General features: G+C 37.2%; 1 protein-coding gene across 4 annotated transcripts in view; it reads right to left on the reverse strand.

Annotated features, from left to right (window-relative positions):
* TRAK2 (trafficking kinesin protein 2) overlaps nucleotides 1–27755 on the reverse strand; it is a 55380-nt gene that overhangs the window by 22234 nt on the left and 5391 nt on the right. The window contains exons 1-5 of one of the 4 annotated variants that reach the window (XM_084893184.1): nucleotides 21561–21640; nucleotides 10523–10791; nucleotides 8235–8429; nucleotides 1947–2023; nucleotides 303–419 (exon numbers count right to left, since the gene is read on the reverse strand). In XM_084893184.1, the coding sequence (XP_084749310.1) occupies nucleotides 303–419; nucleotides 1947–2023; nucleotides 8235–8429; nucleotides 10523–10613 (480 nt within the window). In that variant the 5' untranslated portion in view covers nucleotides 10614–10791; nucleotides 21561–21640. Of the gene's footprint in view, nucleotides 1–302; nucleotides 420–1946; nucleotides 2024–8234; nucleotides 8430–10522; nucleotides 10792–15994; nucleotides 16147–20404; nucleotides 20551–21560; nucleotides 21641–27755 lie in introns of those variants that run through there. The other 3 variants (XM_084893183.1, XM_084893182.1, XM_084893185.1) reach the window with 3 other exon arrangements.

The following is a 27755-nucleotide window of genomic DNA, read 5'->3' on the forward strand; positions in this document are numbered from 1 at the left end:
TGTATTTTTAAAAAAATAAAGATGACACACAACATTTACACCAAGTGGTAAGGAAAAAAGTGTTAGAATCTACTACAGGTACTGAATATAAGCTTTTATATAGACCAACGCAGACTCACATAAGCACTCCTCTCTACAGTATTTTTCATTTCACTACTGGTCAGTTCAATGGTTACCAACAAAGTCTACGTGTATTGATCTTACCTACCTACTCATTGTCACCCAGGACACCCAGGAAAATAAATTCCTCCATAGCCCAAGACCTAAATACTTCACGCTGCAAACACTTGACAAAGACTTACTTGGTCAAAAGCTTGTCCCAGCTGCTCCTCCAGAGCTTCATTCTGCTCAGACAAGACATGATTTCGCTTTAAGAGAGCTTGTCCGATACGAGCAGCTAGCTCCAGATCACGATCCCTCTGTTAAAATACAAAAACACTGTTTTTTGAGTACCAACAAAAGTACATGGTAGTTTAGATTTTATAGTCAATTTTGCTAAATAAACACAAAAAGCAACATTCTAGAAAGTATTTTAACACCCAGATACCAAATAAATACAGGGCCTGGCACACAGTGATGTTTAAAATATGTTGGTCAAGAGGGCACATTTTTCCTGATATCAAGTGCAATTTGTTGATTAGTCAACCCTACTGATTAGGATCCAGCGACCTAACCTTTATACTTACAACTTTGGGGAATTAGAAAATCAATGCAGTCTTCAAAACTGAGGACAGGAACTGGCACACAACAAAGGCCCAACAAATGCATCTGTATATCAAGCCCGGTAATGATACAGAATTGAGTATTTAGATATGAGGATCAGGTAGGTATGCTGCAAAGTTTCATTTAGAGAAAAGCTTATATGCCCTGAGAGCCAGAGGCTTCGAGGAAAGCATATTCAAGAGTCCTACTGTCAACTGGTGCAAGAATGATGACGTGAAATAAAATAGGGGATGAAGGACTGAAAGTTTTGAAGTGCAAGGTTCTGTTTAAAGTTTAGAAAAAAAAGGAGAGTCTAAAGAAGTTGGTGGTAATGATGCATTTGCCTACAGAAAAGCCAAGCAAAGCAAGAGTTACTCTTTCTGGGCACGTGGTGATACTTAGTTAGAACACAGAAATCCCATCTACATGATGGTGGTGAAGACTGTATTCTATAGGATGAAAACCTGTCAATATACATATAACTACCTTATATGTGAGTGTGGGCTCTGCTTACAGTAATCACTGTAAATAAAATTAAGCTTCTGCTCTTTTGCTCCATAGTACATGACAATAGGTGGATGGGTTATTTCCAGATTTTCAAGGCCCACTTATTTCATTGGCAACGTAAGCTAAGTGGCACACACAAAATGGTTCTGGGGAACTGGGGAAGGAGGGAGGGGGTACTTCAAAGAGAAAGACAGTCTTCCATAGATCAACTGAAATTGAAGTGTAAGGAGACACTTCTATGACTTCCAATTGGAAAAAGTACACTATACATATTAAAAAATATGTATACATATTAAAAATATGTATAGTGTAAAAAAATGGACAAAGTGAGCTGAAAAAAATAATAACCCAAACTGAGAGCAAAACTTTGGGAAGATGCTTCAGGCTGCGGGAGTAGATTTGCAATGGATCTGTCTCTTGAATAGGCAGTTCTGCTCCAGGCTGAGTGACATTTTTTTTTTTTTAAGACAGGAAGACCAGCCAGCACCATTGTAATAAAAAGCAAACAAACAAACAAAGCCCCCTAAACCTTCTATAATTTCATAACAATTAACTTCAGAACCATTCTGCTTTGGAATGCCAGATGGTATGCCAGTTGTTTCAACTGTAACAATCTTATAAAATAACTCAAAACAAAGACATCATCATTTTTCATTTGATATAAAAAGTTGATAGATTCCAAATGATCTTCAAGTTTTAGTTTTTTGTACAGGTAAAAGAAAAAGATATATTCCTACCTCTGCCAGGAGATGTGTAACCATGTCGATGTCATTGTAAGTTTTGGTCATCTGCTCCACCCTGTCTGTGCCTAGAACTAAGACAGTTAAAAACAACTGTTTATAGGATTTATAAATAAAAGATAATTTTAACTATTATAAGAAACGAAAGATAACAACAACAACATACCCAGGCGTTTACAAGCCATTTAAGAGAATAAAAATATATGTGAAAAAAAGGGGAGGAGATGTTTCATGTGTTGGATAATCTGTAAATAGATTCATTATTACAAACATGCATCATACAATAAATTAAGAAAGTATCAAATGATCAGATGGCAGTCACTTCCTATCTCCTCCTTCCTTGGTAAGATTAAAACTTTGGCCCACCCACACTACAGAATGTGCGCTGGAGAATATATTAAATCACCAAATGTTTTACATCCTAATCTAATTAAAGTCACCGAGGACCAGTTAGTGAGAAGTTATACTGTTACAAAGGAATTCAATTAAAATTCTGTTGTAATTATCTTGAATATCATCACCTATTATTGTGAGTTAACATCAATAAACAAGGAATATGACTTGTAAGACTTTTTGTAGCTTTGTAATGACCATAATCATTTTTAGCTTAATTAAAAACCCGTTATGATAATCTTCATATCTAGGCCATTGCTATAAAATAAATCGTATACTATATTCTTAGCTGCATAATGCAAGCCCACTATTTCTGTACCTCATAAACTCAGGACCTGTCAATACACTTGGATAATTTTGCTCCAAAGAAAAGGACAAATATGACTCCAGTGACTCCAGTCATAATAAGTAATATCTTTTTCAGCTGAAAATGATGTGTAATACAAAGGAGTCCTTGACTTTGGACTGTACTACATGATATAGATTTATGTTTTACTTAGGTTTTCATAATTAGTTTGTCTTGAAGAAATAAAAAAAGAGAGACTTTGGAGCAGAAAAGCTTGAGTGAGCTGGAACAAGTCATTTAACCCTTCTGAGATTCAGATTCTGTATTTATAATATGGAGGCCATAAATGCATCCCACAAAGTCATTAGAAGGTTCAAATATGATCATTTGACTATCATACAACTATTACTCTTTAAACACAACTGGTATGTATGAAATAGCCCCGATTTAAGCCACTTGTAGTTCTTTAGACCCATCTTGATACTTGAAGTTGCCCAAAAGGCACCATTAGACATGGTTATTATATCTGAGCTTGTAATTTTTCTTCCTAGCATAACTGCTTAAAATGAATGAGAATTACCTAGACCTTAATTATTAATGATAATCTTATTCCTAGTTAAAAGTAAAACAAAGTGCTGTGTTGATATTAGAAGATAGCTAAAAATAGGAGTTTTAAACTGAATATAAGAAAACTTAAAAAAAGAAAAGCTACCCACCCAAAACAAAAAACTAAAAATCATTTTCACTCTAAAAGAATTTATATTTATAAGTAGAGAAAGTGACTCCATAATTTAACCACAGGATTAAGGAAAACAGGCTGTTGGGTTTAAGAAATCTTCACAATTTGGTAGCTTATTGTCACTAATAGAAATTTCTTCCTTGTCCTATATAATAAAATCCTAATATGCAAATTGTCCCCTTGACAGAGCACCTCCCTTCCACCAGCGGCTGTCGGCCAGGGGGAAGGGAGGCGCACTGGCCAGCAGTCGGCAACTGGCAGCCACTAGGGACCCTACCTGTGCACGAATTTCGTGCACTGGGCCTCTAGTATTCATATAATTACTTCCTTCTCTTTCTCACAAAAACCCCTTGCCTTCACCCATAATCAGAACACTATTTGGGTTTCTGCTTGAATCAGTGCTTCCTGAACAGCTATTTTTTGTGATCTCAAATAAAGGCTTATTGCCTTTCACCTTGGCCTTTTGTTTTTAGAATAATAAAATTCAGTTAAAAACAATTTTTATACAACTAATTTGAAAAAAATACATGACATAGCCTATTTTACATAATTGACCACAGTTGAAAATGAAGTGGCAAATTTAATTTGAAGTAAAGCCAGTAAGTTAAGGATGTAAAAAACAGCTGTGAGCTGCAAGTCACACATGATGTAAGAGGAAGAGAAAATGAAAGACACAGTATTATATAAAACCATCTGTCACTGTTTGAGAATTTAAAGCTGAACTTTAAGAAGTTAATCTCATTTAATAACCTCATTTTCTTGTATGAGGAATCTTGACTGAGAGGAATTTTATAATGTGTCCAAACCACAAAGCAAGCCATTAGTGGCAAAGCCAGGATAATAATGAGGTGCTAATAACCCCAGCTCACAAGGTCAGAAGATAAAACCTGGGTCTGCTCATTCCTAGTAAGGAGCTCAAACACTATCCTGCTGTTTCTACCACAGTCCCACCAAGATCAAAAGGCATTTATCTGACTAGATACTAGCATATCCACATGTTCTAAAACAGCACTGGATCCCAATTCTGTTCTTCAAAGTGTGGGCATATCTGCATATAGGAGAAGTGGAAGGATATATATATATTAAAATGTTAATAGTGGCTATCTCTGGGTAGGGATTATAGTCGATCTGTTGTTTTTGTTTTTGTTTTTTGCTAATTTTCCATGAAGAATAAATTTTATCTTTCTAATAAAAAATAGTTCTTGTTAAGAGGTTGCAAAAGCTGAAACCGGTTTGGCTCAATGGATAGAGCATCGGCTTGGGGACTGAAAGGTCCCGGGTTCGATTCCAGTCAAGGGCATGTACCTTGATTGCAGGCATATCCCCAGTTGGGGGTATGCAAGAGGCGGCTGATCGATGACTCTCTCATTGATGTTTCTAACTCTCTATCTCTCTCCCTTCCTCTCTGTACAAAATCAATAAAATATATTTTAAAAAAAAAAAGGTTGCAAAAGTAAAATTTAAAATGCTTCAATATGTATTATGGCAAAGAAGTTAGATAATGCAACCAGAATTTTTCAATTCTTATGTTTTATATGACACAGGCTGTATATTACCACACCTCAAAGACTGAGCCAGCTCAATTGCAGAGTTGCTCCACTGAGTCAGTCACAAAGCATATAGAAAGAAACACGAGCTGGGACCGGTTTGGCTCAGTGTATACCTGCGGACTGAAAGGTCCCGGGTTCGATTCCGGGCAAGGGCATGCACCTTCGTTGCGGGCACATCCCCGGTCAGGGATGTGCAAGAGGCAGCTGATCAATGATTCTCTCATCGATATTTCTAACTCTCTATCCCTCTCTCTTCTTCTCTGTGAAAAATCAATAGAATATATTTTTAAAAAAAAAGAAAAAAAAAGAAAGACGATTCCTCTCTGCAGCTTAATGAGTTCTGTCTTCTCTGCCTAATCACAATACTCCTGATAAAGTCATGTTGCTTGGAAGATTTCAAAAGTACTTCAGGGCACAGCTCTTACAAGTTCTCTTGGCATTTAGGCATTGAGATTAAATGCTTCTAAAACCATAGACTATTAACTGTAATTCTCTAACCAGGAATGAAGAGAAAGCCAAGCAGACTGACTTTACGTTTCTATCAAATCCTATTTTCCCTTCAGTTCTTAGTGGTTAAAATAGAAATATGTTAAATGGTACAGAAATTAGCAATGCTTCTTGCTTATTTCTAGACATGAACTTTCCTAACCTAATTCTCTGGAATAACAACAGCAATAATAACAAAACCATATACATCAGGGAAATAATTTAAAAAATTATTGAGGTACAATTAACATATAGATAAATTGTTTTTTAACAGAACAATTTTGTAACTTGGTTTTGGAAGGTTGTTAATTAATATTCAACATTTTTGGTGTAATATTTAGAGAATGTAATGTTCCTGGGGGAAAAATGGGGGTAATATACACAAGCACTTTATTATTCTGCATCAACTACCCCAATCTCACATTTTTTCAGGATGGGAAGTACCAACATTAAACTCTGTGTGATGGTGGGGACTAAGATGAATTGTGGTTAATTTGGACCTTTCATTGCTCTCTGGATCTATTTTAAAAGTAAACAACCTCTTTCCAGTCTGTTTGGAGAGAGCTACAGAGAACAACCGGTATCATTTTGCTCATGTGACACAGGCTCCCAACCCAAAGCCCTGCCCTGATCCCTTTCAAATTTATTTCCTTCTCACAGCTCTTTCAATTTCTTTATGTTATATAAGAGAGAAGGTGCCACTTCTTTATAATTTGTTAAAATTCATTTTAATGAGCACAGTATCTCCTGGCAAGTGCAGGAAGTAGGGAAAAGAAGGGGCTGAACCCAAGAATGGCTTACCAGGATACGTAATTATTTAAAACCACCAATCTTGAAATATCAAGGGGATAGAAAACTGTGGGAAAGGGTAAGAGAATGTTTTGTATCTTATTTTTTAAAGCCTTGGTCAATTTGCTAAATAAAGTAAATCACTAATAGTTTACATTCATAAGATGCAAATTCATAATGAAAGTTATTTATATTAGAGTGCCAAAGAATTGATACCTTTTAAAATAACAGTGAAATGAAAGTAAATTACAAAGATAAAGTATTAGTGGAGCAATTATAATCCCAGTTATTTGCTTCATGATCTTAGGTATATACCAACATATAGTATAGAGTTTAATTTTCAAAGTAAAGTAAAACCTGTACCATTTGACTAATGGAGCAGGAGTGTTTTCCGGGACCTAAAGGGCAGATCTGTAACATCCTATTAATCTCATTTTAAATGGCTCCCTTGAACATTATGGTTTGTTTTATAAAGTCCTAAAAACCAAGTATTTAAAAATCTTTCATTTCCCAGTTTGTTTGTAAAATCATCCTAAAAATAACTCCATTAAATCTTTAAGACATCTTTCTAGCTGCAGTGCCTCCCTGCCCCTCCGTGACTTATGGGACAAAGAATATAAACTAAGGGATACTTTCTGTGCCACTTTATCAAAATAATGACAAACTAAATTTATTATGATGAAATTTCAGTTTGAAATTTTCTTCTCACAAATCTAAAAACTCATGGAACAATGGGAAATGGAAATAAAAAATAGTGTTCCTTTAAAAAAGCATTTTTCAGAAAATCCCAAGCAAGCCACTTCTTAACCTAGAAAGTTTAAAAAAACCTTAAGAGCCTTATTAATAATATTCAGCTATTTAAAAAAAATTATCGGGGACAGAAGTACAGTCTTATCTGAGTTTCTTGATAGTCCAATTCAAATTTAAAAAATGTTTAGAATTCTTTCTGAGCAGTGAGTAACCTTATTCTAGGAAACTACTATTAAAAGCAAGTTAATGATTACTATGAAAACAAGTATTTCACAACCATCATTCTACAGCCACATCTTTAAAAACACTGAAACATGGGCTAGGAAAATGTCTAGGATCTAATGCAATCTCATATCTAATTCAAATTAAAAGAATTTCACAAACATAATGTAGAACCCACAGACTTTTATTATATACCAGAGGCCTGGTGCATGAATTCGTGTATGGGGTTCCGGAGGGCTGGCCAGGGGGAGGGGACATGGAAGATTGTCTGGCCGGCCCTGCCCCCTGGTCAAACTCCTGGTCAGCTGAACTTGCACCCAAGGCAACAATTTGCATATTAGCCTTTTATTACATAGGAGGATTATAACAGCTATTATATAAACAAAATTTCTATAGGAAATTAAAAAAAAGTAAGCACAGCCTGAATGAAGATCTTTGGAATTAGGTCAAAAGCAAAAAGATTTCCATACTTTAGTTAAAAAATATTCTATTTAATTTTGTCATTTTTAAGAGTTTCATGTAAAACAGACTTACTTTCAGAACAATTTGGCTTAGCCTTTCACTGAAATATTCTCTATGAATTCTTAAGTTAATAATGAAGATTACTATGTAATGTGCACTTATTTCTCCTTGTCATTATTAAAACCACTTATGTGTCCAAGAATTATGCTTCTTAAAGACTGACATAGTTCCCGTGACTGTGCTTAATAGGGAAGATAAGAGTAAAAAAGCTGATGGGTTAGGATATCAAACTATTGGGACAGTAAGTATCAAGAGACATAAAGGAATATTAAATTTTAAATTATTTCACTATTATTTTAAAAAGTTACTTTTCTACTCAGTCTGAGAAAATATCAAGTAAAAGACAGAAGAAATGGGAACATCTGGGTATGCTTAAAACCTTGGACACTCAGAGCCATAAGAATGACAAACTTTTTGTATTCAGACATAACACATAGAATCATCGCCAAACAATGGCTAGCAATGTCAAATGTTTTAAAAGCCAACGCCAAGATACTCATGATTATTACTTCAATGGACAAACTCTAAAAGGATAAAAAAATACTCACTCATATAGCGGAAAGTCTCTTCAGCAAGGACTGGAGAGAGGGTGCCAGATGCATGATGCTGCCGGTGTGGGGACCGAGTCCAGTCTTGATTTTCATATAGAAAGAGAGAGTCAGCTTTTAGTCTATACTGGGGTAGCTGTTCTTCTAGCAAATTCACCAGCTCAACTTCAGGGAGATCCTCATTGGAGCAGACATCTAAAGAAGAGAGTTCATGTAAATGAATCCAATATATTTCAATTACTAGGCTACAGAGAAAATTCAGTGTAATTCATTTTGTGAAAGTAAGAAAATCCAAGATATATTAGACAAGATCACTTCTCCACTAATTTTTATTAATATATCCTATTACTGTAGTTGGTCTTTCTCTGGGTTACTTTAATATGAGAACTACAGTAAAATAATACCACAAATATATAAAAATATATTGCTTAGTGTATGTTTTTAAACTTTAAAATAAATTTAGACAAATTTATTATTTCCTCCTTGTCAACCTAGTTAGTGCTGATTAAAAAAGATCTGATCCCAAAAATTTATATGCTTGAGTAAAAAACAAAAGGCAGCACAAACAATTAGCAGAAAGTAATTCTAAAGAAGTAAAACTATATCCTTTTTAGTAAAAGAATTTAAACTCTATGGGAGGATTCTTTAAAATCTGGAAAAACCAGCTAGATATAAAAAAAATTAACACTTACTGATTAAATATTAACCAGTTATGTTAACATTCCAGCACAGTGTTCTTGCACTAGTTCTGGACTAAGTACTTTACTTTTTTAAAAATATGAGGTGCACTGAACATCCTAAATACCTTTCATATCACTACTCTCACCTGCACATTCATATCTCTGAACTCACCTGTGCTTCTCTGCCTCTGGGTGTTTGTTCCTGGCTTTCTGTCCCAAACACTGCCCATCACTTAACACCTTTCACATTTAGTCATTTACAAGAAAAGGAAAGTAATCCCTTGTAACATGCTTAAAATATAAGGACTTAAAATAGAGAAAATACAGGATGTTACACCAACCCTCTCACTTTTTAAAGAGATCTGGTATTTCCTTTGTGGGTTGTATAAAGAAACATGTCCTAACTCTGGCAAAGAACAACAAAGTGAAATCATACCCTAAGAGAGTAAATTTCCACTGCTGGACCTTAACAATAACAATTTAGTAAATCAATTACAAGAAGGATAACAATATTAGACATCCCTATCCACCTAGAAGGACATGCTATGGCTTAATAACCACAAAGATGAGGTACATTTAAAACCTTAAATATGGTTCTAAAGGAGCTCTTAGCAGTTCACTTAAATGAGCCCTAAACTACATCATATTCTATTTCTATGAATTCCATGTGATTATCCAAAATTTTCCTGCCACAAATATGTCTCTTACCGGTAAAGAGAAGTTGCAAAGTGAAATAAGCCAGTAAGAGAAAGGTAAGTATCACATGATCTCACACATATGTGGGATCTAATGAATGAAATAAACTGATGAACAAAATAGATCCAGAGACACAGAAGCATGGAACAGACTGACGAATTTCAGAGGGAAGTTAGGGATAGGTAGGGAGTGATTAATTAAAGGGGAACCTATATACATATAAGCATAGCCCAGGGACACAGACAACAGAGTGGTGAAGGCCTGAGAGGGACAGTTGGGGGTGAAGGAGACCAAGGGGGGAGGGGGGAAAACAACAAACAAAGGGGACATCTGTAATACTTTCAACAATAAAGATAAATTTTTAAAAATTACTGTACAAAGTTAAAAAAATAAAATACATTTTCAGCAAACATAAATATAACCAAAGCGAGGTAAGTTTAGAAATAGCTGCACAGGTCAGGTTTTGTGGACCAATGAGATTTAGAACCAAAGTTTAGAAAAAACGTTGGTTGTTCAGTTTTTGTATTTAATCTTGCAAATGAGGGCTTATAGGCCTTCACCTGTGTTTGTACACTCTGTCTGTCCTGAGTGCCTCTTATATGCCAGGTATTCTTGCTGAGTGCTTGCAGGATATATGTACCAATAAATACAAGCAACTCTGTCCTTGCCCTTTGGGGGTAGAAGGACTAGTATGACAGTTCCTGCTGATCGTCACAGGACCTCATGGTAGAGGGAGTCAGACACAGACAAGGAAAGGCACACAAGGCAGATTCTGATAATATGATAGGAGACTCTGGGATGAAAGCATTAATTCAGTCCTCCATTTCATTATAGTAATCTTATACACTGGATGAAGGCATTTGCATTTATCCTGTAAGCAACACCTTTTGATATTTATTAAATTGGACTCACCAGTGATGCTCTCCGAGTCTTTGTGGTTGTTATTCATGAGGTTTTCTTCACCCATTGGTGATGTAAAAATGGCATTCTGGGATTGATTCATGCAGGATCCTTTCTTGCTTTGGTTGAGAAGGACAGCTTTGGTATGAATTAGAGTAAAGGAAATCCATCAAGCCATTCAATAAAAAAATGGATCTGGTTGTATGGACAGTTCCTGAAGGACAAATGACATCTGCAGTGATGTGTGCTCTCAGTGATTATCATACCTTGACAGTCATGACCTAAAACAAAGAACACAACAAATGACTTTGAAATTCAGCACGCTTGCTAATAATAGCAGTCCAATTACCTGCAATGCAATGTCTGGCATTAAGAATGCTTTCTTAATGATGCCTACAACGTGGATACATCTCAAAATAATTACGCCGGATGAGAGAAGTCAGACAGAAAAAGAGTACATAGTTTATAATTCCATTTGTATAAAATTCTAGCAAATCAGTGACTGCCTGGGTTTGGAGGAGGGATTACCAAGGGGCAGGGGAAACATTTTGGAGATGATGTATAAATTCATTATTTCGATTGTGGTGATAGTTCCACAAGTGTTTACTTATGTCAAAACTTACCACATTGTACACTTGAAATATGTTAATTTGCCAATAAAACTATTTAAATTTTTTTTTAAATTTGACTGTTTAAAGTAAAATAATATCATATTATGGGATCTATAATATATGTAGATGTAAAATGTGCTACAACAATAGTACAAAGGCCTGGAGGAGAAAAATGGAAATATACTGTTGTAAAGATTTTATATTACGTGGAAATAGTAACATATTGTTTAAAGGTAAACTGTGATAAGTTAAAGATGTGTACTATAAATCCTAAAGCAACCAATAAAATGACTTAAGAATTACAGATAATAAACGAACAAAGGAGATAAAATGGAATAATATACAACTGTGTTTCTCAACTGTGGCATTGCTGACATTCTGGGCCAGATAATACTTTGTCATATGCTTTGTAGAATATTTACTATCTGACTCTTTGTAGAAAAAGTGTGCCAATCTCTGATTTAATAGTAATATTATTCAGGCATCAAATAACCATCTGTCTAATTCAGTTATTTCCTACATCAACTTCTTAACCAGGGTTCCCCCCTACATTTGGATACTTGCAATTATATCAATACTTCTAGAAGAATTCCAATAAAGAATAGACTTCTACTTTTTATACTTACAAGTATATCAAAATTATTTTCAATTTCTAAGAAAGCATTGTAAAAAAAGTAATGACACAAATTTGCTTGTGAAGAAGAGAGAGGAAGGAGAAAGGGAGAAGGATGAAATGGGAGAGGATAAAGGCCAAGTGTCTTTTATACTGGTCCAAATTGGTTCTTAAATAGAACTGTGGTTCTTAGTCATATTTTAACCAAAAATCATTCTGAAAATTTAACCTTGAGACCCTCTGCTGAACACTATTACATGCCAGCTGGCTTAATCTTATATTTACATTACCATTCCTATTTTTTGTTTGTTTAAAATTTTTTTTTTTTTCTATATATCACACAGGAATACCCCACACAAAAATCCTAAAGTTTCAACTTTATGGATTCCAGATCTTTGCTCTAAAGAATTGCTTCTTGACCTAGCCGGTTTGGCTCAGTGGATAGAGCATCAGCCAATGGACTGAAGGGTCCCTGGTTTAATTCCAGTCAAGGGCACATGCTTGGGTTGCAGGCTTGATCCCTAGTAGGGGGTGTGCAGGAGCCAGCCAATCAGAGATTCTCTCTCATCATTGATGTTTCTATCTCTCTCCTTCTCCCTTCCTCTCTGAAATCAATAAAAAATATATTAGAAAATAAATGCTTCTTTTTTAAATTGTTGGTACTATTACAGATGTCCTCTATGTGGGCCTTCATTTACTTGCCTCCATCCAGCCCCACCCCCTCCCTCTAGCTATCACCACACTGTTGTCGGTGTCCATGGGTTATGTTTTATATTCTTTGGCTAATCTCTTTGCTTCCTTCATCCAGTCCCCCTCATCCCTCCTCCCCTCTGACCTTTGTCAGTCTTTCATGTATCCATGCCTCAGGTTCTATTTTGTTCATCAGTTTATTATTGTGTTCATTAGATTCCACATATAAGTGAGATGCCCTGGCCGAGTAGCCTAGTTGATTAGAACATTGACCCAATACGCCAAGGCTGTGGGTTTGATCCCTAGTTTTGGGATTTTGTTAAGGGTTTGGTCTTAACTCTCAAAAACAAGAATAGAGAAAACCAAGTTGAACACAGAACTAAGTCCACCTCCCGAGTCATGCAGGAGGAATCCAGACCTCCAGGGCAATCCAAGAACCTGCCCAACCTGCAGACTGTGGAGCAAGTCAGGGATGATTTGGAAATGACGTGCTCTTCCTGGTGACGCTTTAGTACTAAATAAATCCGTTGGACATGCTCTAGTCTAGATCTGAGCTCTTCAGTAGGTCTAGTTTGGAGTGGCAATAGTGAGTACAGAATAATGTCTCTAACTTGGCATTAGAAAAGCCTCAATTTTCAAGCCTGGTTTTCTGACTCAGGAGATTATCTAACAGTTTCTCATCATCAACACTAACTACTCTATATGGGGAGGGTCAGGTATGAAGACTAAAACGCTTGTTCCCTTTAGTTTCCGCCTTTCGCTTGGGCCTGAAGAAAAGATGATGTCTTCAGCCTAATATTTACTCTTTTTTTTACTTTAATAAAAAATGTAGAAGTTTATTGGAAGAAGATACAAACTCCATCTGGGCAAAGGTGTCCCCAAAGGGGACTTCCTAATATTTCTTAAGTTTCTGGCTCAACAGCCAACTCTAAGGCCAGAATGGCTAGCCTGTTTGTGTACAGAAAAGATGTAGTCTAAAGATTACAGCTGAATAATCTTCATGGAGAGATAAGAGCTGAGAAAATATGCTATAAAGAGACAAGTGTCATAAAACAGGGCTATTAAGGGAGATTATTTCTTCATGGATTAAGCAGAAGGGCTGCTTATAATGTCTTAACTATAACTGGTACCATTATCCATAGTATAGTGGTTGTACTAGTTTCCTGTACTACTGCAACAAATTACAAGTTTAGTGGCTTAAAACAAAGTCAATTTATTATCTTACACTGTTGGAGGTCAAAGGATGAAATGATTTTAAGGGACCAGAATCAAGGCTGTGTTTCTTCTGGAAGCTCCAGGGGAGAATCCTTGTCTTTTTTAGCTTTTATAGCTACATTCCTTGGCTTACAGCCCCTTCCTCTGTCTTCAAATCTGTTTCTATGTCACATCACCACCTTCTGCCAAGTCTCCCTTTACCTCCCTCTTACAAGGGCAACTGTGACTACATTTAAATGGAGTGGAATAATCCAGGATAATATCCTCATCTCCTAAATTCTTAATTTGGTCTCTTCTGCAAAATCTCTTTAACACATTAAGCATCAAGCCTGTTTTGTCTTCCTTTCCATTTAGCCAGTGATATCTGATTTCACCAATATGCTGGCGGCTGGAAACTGACAAGGTCCAAACAGAAAGTTCAGTGTCAGTCACCGGTGACCCACATGATGCTTAACGTGTTAACCATCCTATATAACAAAAGCCCAGTGACTGAAAGGCAGAATGACCAGAACCCAGAACCATGGCCCTTTGTCCCGGCCAGCCACGCCCCGATCAGCCCCACCAGGGTGGGCCAGCTGGAGCCCACCAATGCATGAATTTGTGCACCAGGCCTAGTATAAGATAATAGTCACAGGTTCCAGGCAATAGGATCTGGGTATCTTTGAGGGCCATTACTTATTCTACCACAGTAGTTAAGAACATGAATTTTGGAACTAGACTGCCTATATCTGAACTCCAGCTTCACTTACTAGCTGTACTGATCTTGGATAAATTACTTAACCTCATTTCTTCATCTATAAAAAGGGTCTAATAACAGCATCTACTTAATGGGGTTGTTATGGGGATTAAGTGAGTTGAGAGAGGAAAAAAATAGCACCTACCTTAGGGTCCAAGGGGGAATTTCATGAATTAAACATGTAAAGCTCTAAAAACAATGCTTTAGAATACAGTGAATATGATGCATATATTAGTTACTAGTTCTATTAGCACCAGTTAATACTACTTGTCTTCATTGTTAGTTCTGTATCTTCCACGGAGTTAAGCACAATGTAAACCCCATTCCTGACTGCTTAATGCCATCTTTCCTCAACATCAAAAGTCACATTTACTTCCTGCCTTCTGACAAACGATATTTAGTGCCATTAATCCTTTTTTTCTTTCTACTTCTCTGATGCTTGAATAAAGAGAAAGCATGCAAAATCCGAGTCCTAAATGTAGTGAAAACTGAACTTTGGCAAGCCAAACAACACCCTTTCAAGTGCCCTGCCTAGTTTGCATACACATATTCTAAGTTCTACTGTCTATTCTGGATCTCTGCTCACACTTTTTAAGAACAACTTTGTTGCTTTTTTATAAAAGATCGATCAAGCATATGCATTATTACCAAGAAACCAGCATTTGTAATTCATGCACATTGAGGAGAAAATAAAATAGCTAAATGACTTCTTTTGATAAGAAGGAGACTTAAAAAAGAACAAGCAAAACATGACATTGATATAAATATTGCTGGCAGAAAACAACATGGTAACTGACTTAGTTTAGCCTAGCCATGGAAATTAACAGTCAACAATGAGTGCCTAAATATAGGCTCTGTGCCTTCAAAAAATACTACTACTTCCTTAACACAGGATACTTCAGTCAGAACAGCCTCAGAGAAAGGCTAAAATAAATTCTTCCTTTTGACAGAAGTGCAGACAGAAGTGTAGTAAATATAATGATTTAACGAAACTCTTAAAGCAGAAATATATTTAAATTTTTTATTGTACCAATAATACTTTGGGGATAATGTAAGATACATGGTAGCTGTTGATCAGTCAGTAGTAACAGCGCCCATCACCAGCTCCAGCAGCAGCTTTTTCAGGCAGTGGCAGGCCTAATCCAGACAAAGCATCAATTGTATAACTTAAAAAATAAGTGTACATTGTCCTTACATTAAATCATAGATTTTGAGAGACTCACTAATTTTAATGTATCTGGTTACATCAAAGATGTAAAAAACCACACACACCACAATCATTTTAAAACCAGACACTGAACCACGAAAGACTCTTCGATGACTTCAGTGCTAGGAGCTGAAAGAAAACCAGGGTTTGGGAGGGAAGGGGGACCCTTACCAAAATCCCACCTGGACAGAGCAGCAGAGCTGAGGAAGGCAGAGACCACACACCCGCACCAAGTCCAGGCACTGTGTGCTAGTGCACCGCACTGGCTACATCCTACCAGCAACTGTAAAGCTCGCCTGAGGAACCAGGATTTGTGCCCAGCAAATACTTTGTCCCTCTTTTTTAGTGCCATTCAATTTAAAGATCAGTAGGGTTTTCAGAATATGAAATATATGGAGGCAGTTCTACTTACAAACAGGTTGGATTCCAAAAGGTAGTAGTTAAATCCACTTAGTTTAAAAGTCCAAAACCATGAGTGAGATTTAGGCTTACAGGGTCCACACTTCCTCCTAGCTGATATTTTGAACATTAAAGAAACCCTACCCTGTAATGTTTAAAATGAACATTATTGAGATGGGCAACCCCTCCCTGCCACAATCTCTACCAACAGGAGGAGGGAGGGAACCTCTGGCAGCTAAGGAATCCGCACCTGCAGATTAGGAAAGGCCTTGAACCCATGGTGCCATCTGTGGTTTTTGATAAATTTCCACAGTTGCACTTCCATTCACCATGCTTAGCCTTTAGGTTCCTGATTGCCTAATTTTAACCTGCATCAACCTTTAACTAAATAGACATCCCACTTTAATTATGATCCTTTAAAACATTTCAAACATTCACATTTCTTCATCATTGGCCGGTTGTCAACTGCACAGACACATAGTGTATATGTCTCACACACTGTGGAACTGTTCTTCCTAATCATTCTATGTCCAATCATTCATTTAACATGTATAATTTTCCCACTTTCACTTTTTCTACTTTTGTATAAATCAGGCATTGGATTTTTTCTCTCTCTCTTTATCACAGCTCTGCTTTTAGAGAGAAAATAATGTTTGTAATATTTATAAAATACTTCAGAACTACACACATATAAAATAAACATACTATCAATAACAATAAAGGCAGAGTTGAAAATGACCATTTGTTGGTGATTGGCAGAGCTGAATCCCTTGGTCTCAAGCATACTTTGTCCCTCTGCTTAGAAAGTTTATAAATTACAAGATCAGCTCCTACTTATCCACATTATTAAGTTAGCTCTCAAAGAGCACTCGAGCTTATAAAAAGCATAGCTATATATCTTATCTGGAGCTGCCACTTAGCAATAATTTGGGAGTTCTAACAATTATTCTTACTTATGGTAATCCTTTCTTGTCACTAAACTATTGGTCTTAGACAAACTTATAAAAATGTCCCCAAATAAAAATCCCTTGGTGGGAATGCAGACCAGTGCAATCATTCAAAGAAACCATCAGATACTAGGCAAATGAAGTACATACATATCTTAAGACTCAGCAATTGTGCTCCTGGGTTTATGTATCCCAGAGAAATTCCCTTAGCAGCCCATAAAGAGACATTTCTGAGATTATCTCCTGCGCTGCTGTTTGTGACAGTAAGGTGAGGGCAGAAGAGTAGATAGGCAAGATGTGGTGGATACATACTACAGAGCACCATAGCACCGCAAGGACAGTGCTGAGCGAATAATGCAAGAAGCAAAATGAGAGACACCACAATGCCATTTACATTAATTCATTTTTTTCTGCATTATATTTATAAACATATGAAAATGCTTGCCTTAGGGGAAAGAAAATAAGAATTTGGAGCAAGGCATGGGAATAAAAGAGAAATTCTTAAAACCTATGGAAATCCTACTGTTCTTTTAGTAAGTTACTTGCCATATAATTATTATTGCATCTCTTCAATCCATAAAGTCTGAACATGAACCTGGATACAAAAACATTTGCTGGAGACAATCTATGCAGAACTAGCAATCTTGGCAATGCAAACTGTGTGGACACAGTTCCTGAAAATTTCTTAAAAATACATGTTGCTTTTATATTACTACCAACTGCTCTAAAGCAGTATAATTAGATTTCAATTAAGGAAATGGCAATAAATAAATAAATAAATAAATAAATAACAATAAACAAACAAGTGTGATGAAGCCTCAGTGTTAACATTTTCAGGTGTTTTGTTATCTGATAAAAGCTTTGAAGGAAATAGTGTTTTGGATTCAAAGATGACAAGAGTTTAAAAGTGGTACATACAATCTACATTCCTTAAATAAACAAACCTCTGATTCTCATCAGATGAAAATCAGTCACAAGCTATACTGGAAATTTCCATTCCGTTTCTCTCTTCAAAACACATAAACACAACACCTCTGTTTCTTACTATAAATAAATAAATATGTTCATTAAAAAAAAAAAAAACTCAGGCAGTATAATATGGCAGATAAAAAAATGAAGAATAAATGAAAGCTAATTATAATCTTTTACCAGCTTTCACTGGGAAGTAGAATACTAACGTGCTGTTTAGCAGTCTACTAAGTTATCTTTCCATGTCAACTTATAATCAATATATGCAATCATTTTAAAGTAATTCATTTCTGTTTATTTATTTATTTATTTTTTTTTTTTAAGTTTTTATTTTTCATATTATTACAAATGTTCCTCCCCTCCCCCCCACCATTGCTCTCCTCCACCAGGTTCCCACCCCACCCTCTGCCCTTTCCCCTCTCCCCATTGTCCTCATCCATAGGTGCACAGTTTATGTTGAGTCTCTTCCCACGCCCTCCTCTCCCCTTTTCCCCAAGAATCGTCAGTTCACTCCCCTTCCATACCTCTGATTCTATTATATTCAACAGTTAATATTGTTCATCAGATTTTTTTAATTTCCTTGGTTTTTAGATTCACTTGTTGATAATTACGTATTTGTTGTTCATAATTTTTATCTTTGTTTACTTTCTCTTCTGAAAGAACCCCCTTCAGCAATTCATATAATTCTGGTTTGGTGGTGATGAACTCCTTTAGCTTTTTTTTATTAGTGAAGCTCTTTATCTGGCCTTCGATTCTGAGTGATAGCTTTGCTGGGTAGCTTATTTTTGGCTGTAGGTTCTTGCTATTCATCACCTTGAATATTTCTTGCCATTCCCTTCTGGCCTGCATGGTTTCTGTTGAGAAGTCAGCTGACAATCGTATAGGTGCTCCTTTATAAGTTACTACCTTCTTTGCTCTTGCTTCTTTTAATATTCTCTCTTTATCTTTTGCTCTTGGAATTTTAATAATGATGTGTCTCGGTGTGGTCCTCTTTGGATTCCTTTTGTTTGGAGTTCTGTGCGCTTCCTGGACTTGTAAGTCAAATTCTTTCACCAGGTGGGGGAAGTTTTCTGTCACTATTTCTTTCAGTATGTTTTCGATATCTTGCTCTCTCTCATCTTCTGGAACCCCCATAATTCTGATGTTGGTTCGCTTGAAGTTGTCCCAGAGGTTTCTTACATTATCTTCAATTTTCTGGATTCTCTTGCCTTCTAGCTTCTGTGGAGGAGTGTCTTCTGGCTCTTTATGTTCCAAATCTTTGACTTGATTCTTGCGATCTTCCCTTCTGTTTTTAGGACTCTGTAGAATATTTTTTATTTCAGACAATGTATTCTTTATTTCTTGTTGATCCCTTATCATTTCTTGTTGACTCCTTATTAATTCTAGTTGATCTCTTTTCATATCCTCATAGGCCTTATCCATCTTTTCTAGGAAATTCTTGAAAAACCTTATAAGCGTAGATTTGAACTCTATATCCAGACGCTTTTTGTCCTCCATTTCTTTTGTTTGTGATCTATTTTGTTGTCGCATTTCGCAGTTACAGATGGGACGGGGTTTCAGGGTGGAGCCTGCAGCTTTGGCTTCCGTCAGCCCCGCCCTATGCGGGTCCTTCAGTGCTCGCTGCCGGCGCCTCTGAGAGAAAGGTGCCCTCGGTTTTCGCCTGCTGCCAAACAGTCTATGCTCTCCCCCAATGAGCCCGGTATTGGGGTTCAGTTCAGTTGGAAGTGGAGTTGGAGGTGGCGCTCACAGCAGTCTGGAGCCCCAGTCTCCTTCCCGTCAGGGCAATCCCGCGGCACAGCCGGCCGTCCCTTCTCTGGGGGCAGTGTGCGCGCCTCCGGGACCTCCTTTCTCCACTACCCCGGGTACCGTCTTACAGCCCAGCTCCCTGTGGATGAGCCTGGGTCCCCGGGGTCTGGCCCAGAACTGGGGTTCAGAGCAGTCAGGGGCCCAGCACAGTCGGAGTTTTATCTCCTTTCCGCTAGGGAACGCCCGCCAGGCACTTGGCCTCCCTCCTCTCCGGCTCCGTCCTCTCCGCGCGCGCCGCGTGTCTCCGTACCTTAGGCTTTTACAGCTCCTCCGCGCTTCCTTCTGGTTTTCTCCTTGCTTCTTGTTGTAGGATTTCCAGTCAGTCGACTTTCCTGTAGTTCTGGGTAATGTCCATTTTACACCTTAGTTGTATTTTATTAAAATTGTTGTGTGCGGCTGCGGCTAGTTGCCTACCCGAGCAGCCATCCTGGATTTCTTAAAGTAATTCATTTCTGAATTACACAATATTCAGAATATACAATTATATAATCACTGATAGTTTCCATTAGGGACTTTCTAAAAATGAACAGGTGATTCATCCATTTAAAAACTCAAGAATCCATACAACAAAAAGCAAACTTTTTTTAAAAAAATGGTTAGTTAATATTTAAGACTTTGCAGCCATATAAGGCTTCTACTGCCCACCCCTCCCCCTTTTTTTTCCAACCCTTTAAAAATGAAAAAAAGCATTCTTAGCTTACAGAATTGGCTGGATTTGGCCCACAGGATATAATTTGTGGACCTCTGGCTTATACCCTAAATCATGGTATTTTTTACATCCCGAAGTAGACGTTTCTGAAAGGTGCCAAAAGAAAAGCTGTAGGCAATATAGTTCTTCAGATCAACAAAATAATCAGTGGCTCCAGGACATGCAATCTTAAGTGGCCAGAACCAGGGTGTAACTTAAAATGGAGTGATGCCAGGGTAGAATATTTATTATATAAACAAACATATAAACATATATAATTCTAGAAGGAGTCTAGAATTCTGCATATCTAAGATGTATAACCCTTTTAGTAATGTAATTCTACTAGGCAAAAAATGTTGAAATTATATTATGGTTTGGACATAAGATTCACTGTTTTCCAATCCATTTGTCACCATCAATTCCACGACTCCACGATAAAGTTACCTTTTGAGGGATAAGTGGCAAGTAGCAGATGATTTTGGTTTGCCAATGAGATTCAGGAACCAAATAAAAACAAATAAAAATTCTGTTGTCTGTCTGCAACTCAGGAGACAATTAAGATTCTCAAATGAGCTAGCTGGGTTTGTAACTAGGTGGCTAAGGAAATTTAGTAACTCTATTCCTCCACCTGCCTTTAGTAGCTGGTATCCCCAGTTCTCAGGATTTTAACATGGCCCTCTCTTTTCTCTCCTCAGAAATCTCATCTACTTCAAAGGCCTTAATTTCTAATTATATGATAATTACTTCCAAGTCTCTATCTTTAGCCCACAATGGCATTTTTTTTTTTTTACTTTAAACTGAAACTCTATCAACGTATACCATAAATTTATCACATTCTAAACTGAACTCATTATTCTTCTCCCATTAAATCTGTTTTTTCTTGCTTTACTAATTATAATTAGCTAATATTATCAATTCACCTGATCAGCAGGGCCAAAAACCAAAATCATCTTTCTTCTCCTCAATCCCTGCTTTCCATGTAGTTACTGTCCATTTATCCGCCAAGCCTATTGCTATGGCCTTATCCAAGTCCTTCTCCCTGTCCCTGACCAGGGCAATAGTTTTCCACCTGGTCCTCCAACCTCAGCCCTCATTCTCTGCTCTAATCTACTGAGGTTCTTGGAACCCATACTGCTAACTCAGCCCACCCCTCCATTCCCTTAGCATACCGTTCCTGATGCTTCAAGTGTCCTCCACCTCTAAATGCAGACACTGGAAAAATTTCTGGTAACTTGGTCTCTCACGCAGATTTTCCTATAAGGGAAAAGTATACTATGGGAAACAAAACATGTGGCCCACTGAAGGTTCCACTGTTTATAGAGCAGACACTCTGCCTCTTATCATTCTTTGGTGGGTCTGCTTAGTGTATACTTTCCTCAAGGCCTGATCAACAGAGTACCCCGAGAAAACTTCCGTTTCTAGACCTGAACAACTGAAGAGCAGACATCACTGTCCTGTGAAAGTTAATGAGCAGAAATGAGTTCTTTTGACACTAAGAACAAAAGGCAAAACGTCTTTGTTAAATTCATGATTTTACTAAAGAATACACCAAATGAACCCAGCACTACAGAAGTTTGCTGAGGTTAGCTTATAATGGTAAACAACTGATATAAAGACAAAAGAGCTCTATGTTTCAAATGGAAAATACAAGATAGAGAAATTGATTCTGTTCCAAATTCAGTCTTTGCCAATAATAGCTAACACTGACAGAGCACCTACTATGTGCAGGGCATTGACTTTATTCTTCTTCCATGAACCTGCTTTTGCTTTATGCACACAATCCCCTCTCATCCTCACAACTACCCCAGGATGTGACATTACTGTCAAGGTTTTATAGAGAAAACTTAAGCTCACGGGTTAAAAAGAGCCAAGAATCAAACTCAGAGCTGGGACCTCTCATTTCTGAGTACTATGAAGAGAAACAAGGAGTGTAGGTGACTGTGAATGTGTATAGTTTGGCCAATTGATTGATATATATATCTGTCTCTCTCTCAAATCAATAACATATTTTTTTAAAAAAAGAAAAAGCCTCAGAGATCCTTCTAAAATAGTCTTAGCTCTTAGCTCTCCACTTTGTAAAAAATACATACTGATTACTGAAAAAGAAAAAAAGGGCACACAATCCCCCAAATTGTTCTTATGTGCTTTTGGGGGGGGGGGGGGGGGGGGAAATGAGTCATCTGCTCCCAGAGTTGGCTGATTTAACAAAGAAACAGAATGATCTGTATTTTTATGTTTATTATATTTCTTTAATAAGACAACTTCAAATCTGCATTTGATTTTGCCATTAAATAACCATTCAACAGTATTGAGAAAATAATACAGATATATTATTACTGTAAATTGGGAACAATTCTGTCACTTGTTCTGAGCTGCTAAAAATAAGTGGGATAAAGATCAAAATAAAATTTTGTTGCAAGGAATTAAGTCCACCTATATCGTAATACATATCTTGCAAATGCATTCAATAAATATCTTGCATTCAATAAATATCTGTTAAGATGATAAATCAATCTGTAGTCAAGTTACATCCAGGCAATCTGTAGTATGGGAAAAAATGGTACTACACAAGAAATATGAGGTTGTTAGAGCATTTGAAAATTGAAGCCTTTCTTAGCCTAATTTACAAAAATCTACATAGTCCTCTCGTGGGTTTTAGTAAAGAGATATGAGTGTGTATATATAGGACTACATCAATTAAGCACATCAGTTACACAAGGGGTGTCGAACTCAATCAGAGAAGGGGCCAAAATCTAAAATCCAGCCTAAATAGCGGGCCGAATGGTTTACTGAACAGTCATAAACTGACAATGTCATAAACTGACAGCGGAGTGCAGTGATGACAGCGCGGTGCAGGCCACATTGCAAGGCCTGGCGGGCTGGATTTGGCCCGCGGGCCTTGTGTTTGACACATGTGAGTTACACTAACATTGCAAACATTCCCTAGAGAAATGTGTTTGAAAACACTGTGGCAAAAACTACAATATCTTTAATACTCTCCTCTACTCCAATTTTCTTATTTTAAAAACACTGGTAATAAGATGTTTCCCAAAAAAGTTAAGACATGATAATGAGAAAAAGTCCAACAAACTGCTATTGCGGGGAGCAGAAGTCCTGAGATAGAAAAGGCTGATGGAATGCAATGACTCAGGGTCATTACTATGACTAAGTAATTACTGTATTATAGTGACTTTAGTACTATCCTCTAAGATTAAAGCTTTTAAAGAGCTCCTTCTCCCTATACTAAATGGTCTCAAATTGCCTTTTTTTTTTTTTTTTTTTTTTTTTTTTTAAGATTTTAAGTCTACTTCTAATTTGGTTTTCTGCCTCACTGTGAGGCAATCAACCACTACACTTTACGGTTGCCAGTGTCTCTCCCCTTTCTAATCTGCTGTTAGCTGAGAAACCAGATAACCAGGTTATCAGAGAATCCAGAAGTGTCTGCTTGAGACTAAACCTTAGGACCTATTTTTCTGCCCTTGGCTGGTTCCTCGGCACCTCTTCTTTCATCCCTCCAGCGCTAGGGATTTAGCTGGCTTCTTCTCTTCCTCTGGCACAGTCCCGTGCCCAGTGCCTCTCACCTGGTGTGCTTTTCCCTAGGCTGGCTATGAATACGCTCTGTCCTTCACTGTCTCCCACGAGGCCTGTTTTGCTTTATGCACACATAGAGGAAACTCAAGAAAAGTGCAAGTCCTCCTCTTGTGGGAGAATTTTACTGCCAATTGTTATAGAGAAACATAAAGTAGATTACAAACATGGAAAATGTTTAAACAACCTTAACATTTTTCACTGTGATTTTGTTCCTTAATCAGCGTTGACAGGGTCCTCTCTCGAAGGCTCGCTCCCAGAGACACATGCTCACTTTCTCCCTCACGTCACTGTGGGCTCCTTGGATGCAGGTGTCTTATGTTCGTATGCCCCAAACTTAAAGCAACTGGTACAGGTGAGGCTAGCAATACATGCCTAAATGTGAGCTTAGTGATTTAAAATGTCAACACACTGAATTACAGAAGTAATTTAATGAACACAAAGGCTTATTAGTACATTTCAGCCCAACATCAACTAAATGAATTGCCTTGAAAAAATAAAAACACACCATAAGCTAATAGTGAACATTTGAAAGAAAACATTGTTTTTGCTTTACGAATAACTCTGTATAAGAGTTTGCTGTTAAAAGAGGGATTCAATATTTTTATAGCAATAATACAGTACCCACTTTTCTTATAATTACTAAAAAGAACTGACTGACAATTTCATAGGAAAGTTACAAATGAATTTTTGGCTCACAGCTTAGTTTTATCATGTTTCCCACTAACAGTATTTGCAGCTGTTTATAAATTACAGTTAAATTAAATCTCATATCAAATAAGAAATGAGAAAGTATCTACTGAAAAAACCCACAATAGCTAATATTTGAAGTCTTTTGTTTTTTTATGACTAAAAATAGAACAGTGTTGAGCCTAATACTAGCTAAAAAGATGAGAATAATGGGAAAAAGTCTTTTTAAGTTGTTAAATTATGTGCTTTAGGAACAGCTGTATCATCTCAGAGACATTTTAGTTGGCTCCCAGCCTGCTTCACTTCCTTTCTTCCTTCGGACAGAGAGTGTTCTTTCTTAACCAACAAACTTCCCTTTGTTTTGATTTATACCACTGGCCTGAATAACCCAAAACACCACACACAACATGCCAATGACTAAAAGCAGTAAGAACAGAAAGCAGAGGTTTGGTGCCTAGACCGCAGAATTTTCTGTATGTGATGAATTTCAGAGAAGTCCATTTTCTAAGTTGGCAAGCGTTTTATTAAATGTAAAGAAGTAGTTGGGTTCTCCTGAAAAGATTACAAATGACATGGATGGGGCTGTTGCGAATTTGGCCATCAACCTGGTCTTCACCCCACAGGCCATTATCCTCGTAAACGTCCTTTTCTGAGACCACCTTATACCACACCATTCTTATTAATCTCTGAAACCCTATATGTTCTCTTACTCTTGTTCCTCCTACCAATAAATTCACAAAATCTATAGCTAGTATTCTCTCCAAACTCTAAGAATGAAGTATAAACATATTCTCAATCATGCACTTTCACACTTGCTGATGGAGATATAAATTAGCAATCCTCTTAAAAGAGGAACTGGGTGAAAGATAGAAGGGGGAGAGAAACTTATTTTTCCTAATATACCTTTCAATTTTTCTTTTCTTTTTAAAAAATATATTTTATTGATATTTTACAGAGAGGAGGAAGGGAGAGGGACAGAGAGCTAGAAACGTCGATGAGAGAGAAACACCGTACATGCCCTTGACCGGAATCGAATCCGGGACCTTTCAGTCCGCAGACCAACGCTCTACCACTGAGCCAAACCGGTTTCGGCTACCTTTCAATTTTTCTACATGTGTATATGTCCACCAGGTTGAAAAATAATGAAATATGTTACTTAAAAGTCTCTTTTCCTGCCTTCTCTAAATCTCCCTCTAACTACTGTCCTCTGTTTCCTCTCATTCTCTTTCCCCATCTCTTATTCATACCTTAACCCCACTACAATCTGATTTTTCCTGAAACCACTTTCCCTCAGTCACCAGTAGTCCCTGCTAACCAATTCAATCATACCTTCTTAGTTTACCTTATGTCATCTCTGGTTCAACATTGTTGACTACTCCCTGCTTTCCTCTGTTGACTCTCTTTTCTGTTAATAACTCCCAGTCTGGCTTTTAATCCAGACTTTTTCCTGAGCTTCAAAGAATTTTCTCAAAGGCTGATCATGAGCCCCTAAACTGATCCACTGAACAGATCCTTTTTCTCACCTTGCCACATCCAACCCATTACCAAGTTCTGTGAAGTCTAATATCAATATATGTCTCTCAAATTTACCCACTTCTCTGCATTCCCTCCTCTTTCATCCTAATTCAAGCCATCATCATCTCTTAAGATTCCTAAGGTGAACCAAGCTCCTATTAGGACTCTGGGCTAATCTTTTATTCTCCATAAGGTGAGTGTTTTTTAAGACTAAATTCCTTTTAAAAACAAATGAAGGGTCCCCTAATACCTAGAGTAAAATCCACCCTTCACATCACAGTCTACAAGGTCTGCCCCTACTTGTCCCTCATCTTGCAACACTCTGCTCTGTGCTCACACTCAGCGCAGAGACACAGACCTTTTGTCATTTCCTTTCACATCTCATCACACTCTCTTATCTCTGGCCTTTGTAACTGTCCCCTGTACCTGGAATACTCTTCCCTCTAGCTCTTTACAAGGCAACTACTTCTCACCCTCAGGCCTCAGTTGAAAAGCCAGCCTAAAGGAGTAGTTACCAGTCTGTCTTACCTAAAGCAGTCTCCTCTGCCACCTCTATGTTACAATGCAGCATCCAATTTATTTCAATTTACTTCCAGGAAGAGAGAGGGAAGCTGCTATCTTTTCCTTTTCCTCCTCCTTGCTGATCAGAATGGTAATACAATGGCAGGAGCAGCAACTCAATAAATATTTGTTTTTGAACTATCAACTGAACTGGTGGGTGAATCCTTTCACTATTAACATGCATAATTCATCAACTCCATTGTTACACAATATGGTGTAATGCTTTTAAATTAGACCCTAATTTATTTGAACTAATTCTTCCTTCTTCATGACTTGTGAGAAATCTTTCTAAAGAGGAAGAACTCAAAGTCTGGCAACAACTGGCAGTGATATATACAGACAAGCTTCAAAGACCTCTCTCATCTTTACAACATTCATTAGCTCCACCTCCATACCATAAGTAGACTTTGTATGCTCATTTTCTTAGCATAAATAAATCATAATGCAGGGTGGGTTGGTCAAGGAGGCTATGCCTAAGGTTTCATGAGTTCTATGGTAAAGCTAGGAATAAAATCAGAACATTACATACTAAAAAGCAGGTCAGTGATTGAAAAAATTTCAATACAACGACCTCAATTGGCCAATCAGCTGTTTATGAGACAGCTTTCAATGCCTCTTGAAATAAACTAAAAGTACTGAAAAGAAATAAAAAGTAGGGTATAATAGTCTTTGCCCTAAGGAGATTAAAGATGTAAGAAACCTAAGATCTATTGACAAGAGCTCTAGTAGTCTCTATGATTTACATTCGACCTAAGAGCTAATAATCTAAATAAATATACCACCAGCAGACTTATTAAGAATTTATGAGTGTTAGACAGAACTGTTCTGTACATTGCCAGAGGGAGAGAGCACTTTTTCCAGCTGAAGTGGTCTGGCTTCACAGAGGAGTCAGATTTAAGGGAGTTCCTCAAGGATGGAAAGATTTGGATAGTGAAAATGGGGGTAGCTGGTAGGGAAAGACAGAAGCAGGCAGAGCCAGTCTGGCAGCAGTGTACAGACCAATTTAAGTG

The sequence above is a fragment of the Pipistrellus hanaki genome, assembly GCF_964339955.1.
Source record: "Pipistrellus hanaki genome assembly, chromosome: 8".
Classification (NCBI taxonomy): domain Eukaryota; kingdom Metazoa; phylum Chordata; class Mammalia; order Chiroptera; family Vespertilionidae; genus Pipistrellus; species Pipistrellus hanaki.